Genomic DNA, 6,000 nt, shown 5'->3' with positions numbered 1-6,000 from the left:
AGCTGTGTTGTGAGGCTGCAGTTTTCTTTCAGATTGCTGGTAAGCTGCCCTGCAGACAGGCTAGAGTGCCTTTAAAATCATAAAAGAGTTAATGTATTACCTCCTACTGCTTATATTCTTTTCCGGGCAGGCCTTAGGTCCTCAGAGGTTTAGTATCATTTCTAGAACTGTCTAAGGGCCTATGGTATACATCAGGAATGCCTTGGTTTGCCCTTTTCAAATTCTAGAAACAAGCACAATGACATTACATAGGAAAATGTCTCATTTTCATCTCTGAATCTATCTTTTGCCTTTTTTTTTTTTTTAATCTTTTGCTTTTCTAGAAAAGAGTGATTTGGCTGTGGAACTGATTGGGAACTGGGTGGTGGCTAGCTCTCTGCCTCTCTACTGGACTGCAGCGGCTCTGAGAACTCAGCCCTGGGGCCACTCCTTGGAGTTTGCCGCTGGGCGGGAACACACCTACCCACCTGTTTTCTAAAGGCAGGAGAAATACACACTAAACAGTGAGTCTCATGGTGGCGCGACTTACAAGTGAAGCCACCCTAGGTGCCTCAGTCCTGTTTTGTAGTCTGCTGTTTGTAGACGTGCTTTGGTTCCAGCTCTGTCGTGCTCTCCAGAATTCCTGAAGTCCTCTTCTTTCCTGGGTATAAACTGAGCTCAGTCAACCTGGGCTTCTGGAGAAGCCATTTTTTCATACCAGCTTCTCCCTTGACGGGGTTTATAATCCAGTCTGGGAAGATCTCAGGCTCAAGAGGCATGCCGCCTGGGTTTGAATTCTAGTTCTGTGACCATGGCCAATTCCCTTAATCCTGCAGTGCCTCATTTTCCCTATCTGCAAAATGGGGATAATAATACAATCTGTTTCATTGAGTTGTTGTGGCTTAAGTGAGTTCATTTATGTAAAGTCCTTAGTGTAGTGTCTGACACATTGTTATTTTTGACTGTGAGCTCCTCCCTAAACCTACTTCAGGCTTAGCTCTCAAGAAATCCTCGTTAAATGCATACATCTAAACTGTTTTCCTTGTCCCCTGATGATTTTCACTGTGCAGTGTCCTCCCGAATTTTCCATGTTCTTCTCACCAAAGAGCACTCTTCAGGGAGCTTTCCAGCAAGTCTTTGTCCGAGTCTCCATAGAACACACCATCTACTGGCCTCAATCCATATAGGCAGGGAGCACACATGATCTAACACACAGCATACACAGCCCAGTCTTTATTAGGAGACAGGCATGATCTGCCTTTCCTCTTTGGAAGTGAGACCCATGCTCCATTTCCTTGTTTCTCCTCAGAGGCTTCTCGTTTTTGACACTCTCCAGAGAGTGCCAGAAGTCGGGGTACTTGATTCTCCAATGACGTCTATGAGTGGAGAGGCTGTAAAGACATTGGTGAGAATGGATTTGGTGCTACTCCCGCAGCTTCCAGAGTAAAAGATTCTTTTCCCCTTGCCTTCCCAGCTAGCTAAGGTTTCTGTTGAGACTCCCTCCCCAGGGAGATGGTAAAGCTGTGACTCTGGGGGCGCCTGGGTGGCTCCGTTGCTTGAGCGACTGCCTTCGGCTCGGGTCATGATCCCAGAGCCCCAGGATCGAGTCCCGCGTCGGGCTCCCTGCTCGGCGGGGGGTCTGCGTCTCCCTCGGACCCTCCCCCCTCTTGTGTGCGCTCTCTCTCTCTCTCTCTCTCTCTCTCTCTCTCGCTCAAATACAGAAAATCTAAAAAACAAAAACAAAAACAAAAACCAAAACAGTGACTCTGGGGCCCAGCTCTGAAGTTAACGCAGAGGCAGTTGAGTGGGGTCATGAAGTGGTAAGCGAGGCTGGGAACACCCCATCATTTATCTGGGATTGAATGAGCTCAACCAAGGAAAGGGCTTAATCAGTGCCGGAAGCTGAGGACCATTTCATGCTCATCCTTATGTGCTAGTCAAGGAGCCAATTACTGTTAATGGTGTTGGCAATTTGGAACAGCTACCAGGGAACTGATGCAAGACAACTGTGGGGTGACCTCTCCGGCCCATCCTATGCCTGCCTTTACTCATGGTCGGATGGGGAACCAGAGGGCTCATAAACAGATTTTGGTCGGAGTGAGTAAATATGCGCTCTCCGCACACATTCATGGTGCCCTGGGTGTCAGTTTTGGATATTGTACACGCAATGACCTGACAACACAGTTCTGCCACATAGAGAGACATGCAAGTGGATAGATCAGCACTGGGCTGAAGGAATACATTTTAACCCTGGAAGTGTTCATGGTCTTCCCTCTCCCTGCTCCTCCCAGCCTGCCACAGACCGTCATGCTACTGACAGCCCGGTTGCCTATCCCTCTCCCATCACCACCTAAAGCAGTTAAGTTAATCTAGTTAATAAAAGCAGTGGGACACAGGAGAAGGGAAACCCCGGAGCTAGTGAGTGAGGGGCCCCGGAGGATGTGGAATGCCAGATAGCAGACGAAGGAAGAAAAAAGAATATGAGATTTGTGGTTGGGATTATAAATTTGATCACCTTTAATGTCTTCGGAGAGTCCCTGTAAGGAGGGAATTATTATTTTAGTTTGCCTAATATTATTTTAGTTTGCCTTTATTTAGTTTGCCTAACAGACGGTTTTGTCCTTAACTGTGACGTGGCTCTCTGGACCATGTGCACCACTGCTCCATCAGGGTTCTACAAGTGACAGAAATAGGACACAGGCACTGTGACAGTCATCTAGCTATAGAATTGTTCGGAGACGGGGTGGGAGGAAAATGACGTAGCCTCTCTGGCCCTCACCCACCCAATGCCTGGAACGCATGTTTGCGCTGGTTTCTCCACCCTTGAACACGCAAATCCCAGTTTCCCTATGCCCCCTGTATTCGGTGACAATCAGATTAGTTGTACCGGGTGAGCAGGGCTGTGTTAGAAGGAATTTTACTGAAGAATTCCCCTGCCTCGCTACCAGCTTGGTTACAGTTTCTCGTGGCTATTCCTGCCTTTGTGGCCTCAAGCGCTAAAGTGGGACAAGGCCGGTATTTTTGGTGATGAGGAAATATTTTGTTTTAAGGGTGGCTGGGTGACCGCTGAACTGGGACGGAAGTCACAGCAGGGGTCATATTAGCCATTCCCGGGGCGACTGGGGGCCCGGCCTGGAGCCCGGCGTCCGGCACCCCCGCCTCGGGAGCGCTGAAGCGGCTGGAAACTGGCGGGCACGCTTGCAGTGCCCACCGTCCCATCCCCAGAGGGGGGCACCCGGGAGCCAGCGCCAGAGGAGCAGGGCCCACGCGGGAAGGTCGAGCTCGCCAGTGAGGTCACGGTTGCCATGGCTGCGGGCAGTGACGCGCGTCGGCACGTGACGCGCGGTTGCCATGGCGCCGGGCCCCGGCGGCGCGGGCGCCCCGCCTCCCGGGGTGACGTCCGCCAGGCCCCCCCTCTTTTTCCCGCCCCCCTGCCCCCTCCCCCCCGCCGGCTCCCCGCGGCCCGGGAGGTTTCACTGCACAACAAGATGGCGGCGGCGGCGGCGAGCGGAGCTGGCGGGGCTGCCGGGGCCGGAGCGGGGGGAGCCGGGCCGGCCGGCCGCCTGCTGCCTCCGCCAGCCCCGGGGCCCCCGGCCGCCCCAGCTGCCGTGCCCCCGGCGGCTGGCCCGCCGCGTCCCCCAGCCCCGGCCTCCCGCGGGCCGGTGCCTGCCCGCATCGGCTACTACGAGATCGACCGCACCATCGGCAAGGGCAACTTCGCTGTGGTCAAGCGGGCCACGCACCTCGTCACCAAGGCCAAGGTAGTGGCGCGGCGGGAGCGGGCGGCTGCGGGGCTGCGCAGCCCGGGACCGTCTGTCCGAGTGTGGCGGGGGCAGGAGAGACCCGCGACAGGGAGGCTGAGGGGTCGGCGCGGCGAGCGGGGCTCGGGATAGTGGATAGTGTTGGGGATCGGGGACACGGACGGGGAGCGGGGCTGTCGGAGGGGAGTGAGTAGGGGGCGAGCCGAAGGTAGGGGACGCCGGGGAGCCGGGAGAGGGAAACTCCGTGGCCGAGGGGGCCAAGCGGGGGGGCCCTGGAGCGCAGAGACCTGGGGGACCGAGGAGCCAGGGATGGGGAGGGGGTGCTCAGCCGGGGCTCTGCGGAGGGTAGCGGAAGGGGTGATTGGAAAGAAGAGATTTGGAACTCTCACGGAGCCGGAGACTGTAAGCTAAGAGGACTCTGGAACCAGCAATTAGGAAATTCTAAGGGAATGAGGGCAGGGGGATAGGAAATGTGGACAGCAGGATGGGGAAGACAAGGGTAAACTGTCAGCCGGAGCGGGGGGGTCATTAGGAGGGGAACAAGGACGACAGGGGCATGTACTAGGGGTGTGTGGTGGGTGCAGGGTACGGGGAGATACGGGGGACCTGCTACCTTATGACAGATGCCAATCAGTGTTTGATCGTCTAAGACTGATGGGTGGTAGGAATGGGAGCCCGAGGACGGACGAGATTATCGGAGGAGGCGATGAAGAAAATGGGGAAATGAGAAGGAAGAAAATTACTTTGCTTTTCCACCGGAGGGGGCTCAGGGAACAGAGGCCCAGGGCGCCCCATGTTCCTGGTGGCCCTAGGTAGTCAGGGGTTAAATAATTTGGGAGAGCTGGGTTGCTGGTTATTTTTAGTTGTTGGAGGGTCTGGAATCACGGGCTTTATAGAGCGCAGGGTGGGCTCTCAGCGGTGGGGGTAAAGCCTGGTGGGTGACGGAGGAGGTGGATGAGGAACCCAGACACTGGAGCCTTACACTCATTGGGCCCTTAGGTTCTCAAGGGATTTGTGGGGCTGTAGTAGTGAAATTGGCCAAGGTCAATTAGGAAGCCATATAAGTACACATATACGGTTTTACATATAAAATTCATTTTTGAGGAAATGTGGGTAGCCTTCTACATTGGAAGTATTGGAATCAAAGTCATCAGGAGGAATCTTTTGGTTTTGAGAGGACCCACAAAGCCCATTTGTACTCCAGATTTCTTGCTTTGCTCCCTTGAATGAATACTTTCAGTGTAGTCATTCATTATATCTAAAACTGCAGTTTGTGTTTTCCTTCAGCCTGATGAAGAAGCCTCATAGCTGTTGCCGCTTCCTACCAAAGCCACATCAATTCCTCACCTCCTCAGCCTAGCCCTTATCATCGCCGACCGTGTTTGTGCTTTTATGGCAACTGCTTGTTTTCAGAAGCCAGTAACTTATCTGGGCCTTCTCTCCTTCTCACTCACAACCTGAAGTTCCCTTTTCCCTCCTTTTTGTCAAAGCTTACAAGGGGCCTTTTTTACCAGGGTGGCAGGGTAGGTGGCTGTGGAAAATTGATTGGTCAGTTTCACTTCCTCTGGGGGGCCCCCTTCAGCCTTTTTGTCAGTTTTTTATCAGAGGGCCTCAAGTCTGCAGGTCTGAGCTGAATGATATACCAAAGTCCAGGGTTCTCTGATGTCAGCCTTGGACCCTGAAGGGGGACTAGACTGAGCCAAGACTTTGGTGCCTCTCTGCCTGTCCCCCCACCCCCAGGTGTTTACAGTTCTGTTTACTGTTCCCTAAGCCAAAGTTATGTTTATAAACAACCCTAGTTGTTCGAGAGCTTTGTTCCTTGTTTCAGCATTTCCTTTTTTTTTTTTTTTTAACCTCCCCCTCTCTTCTAAGTAATCACATTGAGCTCCTGTGATTATTTTGCTCTGACCTCTGGGGGATGGACTCCATGAACTTAATTGGTTTCCTGGTTTATGGTATCTATGATTTAAATAATTTTGTGTCTTGCAGCCCTTGGATACACCAAAATATTGATAAAAAAATCTGTGACAGACAGGGTCGTATGTTTTTGTAAATGTAATTGCTAACAGTTGATTCTTGGCTTTATATATAAAAGAGACATTTTTATCTTCAGTAGTCAGCAAAGCCAGTGGCTAATTATGGCTGATCTGCTTGCTTTCTAATTTTCGTGTGTATGTGTGTGTGTGTGTGTTTCTTGGTTTTTCTCTGAGGCCTTGGTGTCCTTTAGGACTGCAGCATTTTAAACATTAGCTTGTTTATA

The 6,000-nt window shown here is 52.3% G+C and overlaps 1 protein-coding gene across 8 annotated transcripts in view; it reads left to right on the top strand.

The window, feature by feature from the left end:
- Window positions 1–3,452: 3,452 nt before the first annotated feature.
- SIK3 (SIK family kinase 3) overlaps window positions 3,453–6,000 on the top strand; it is a 241,884-nt gene continuing 239,336 nt past the window's right edge. For all 8 annotated transcript variants that reach the window (XM_025893384.2, XM_025893385.2, XM_025893381.2 and 5 more), the window contains exon 1: window positions 3,453–3,740. In XM_025893384.2, the coding sequence (XP_025749169.1) occupies window positions 3,468–3,740 (273 nt within the window). In that variant the 5' untranslated portion in view covers window positions 3,453–3,467. The remainder of the gene's footprint in view (window positions 3,741–6,000) is intronic.

Source organism: Callorhinus ursinus, unplaced genomic scaffold (genome assembly GCF_003265705.2).
Source record: "Callorhinus ursinus isolate GAN/ISIS: 27379988/994484 unplaced genomic scaffold, GSC_fseal_2.0 scaffold19, whole genome shotgun sequence".
In the NCBI taxonomy this organism is placed as follows: domain Eukaryota; kingdom Metazoa; phylum Chordata; class Mammalia; order Carnivora; family Otariidae; genus Callorhinus; species Callorhinus ursinus.
The sequence above is the reverse complement of the archived record's forward strand: the minus strand, read 5'-3'. Positions and strand labels throughout refer to the sequence as shown.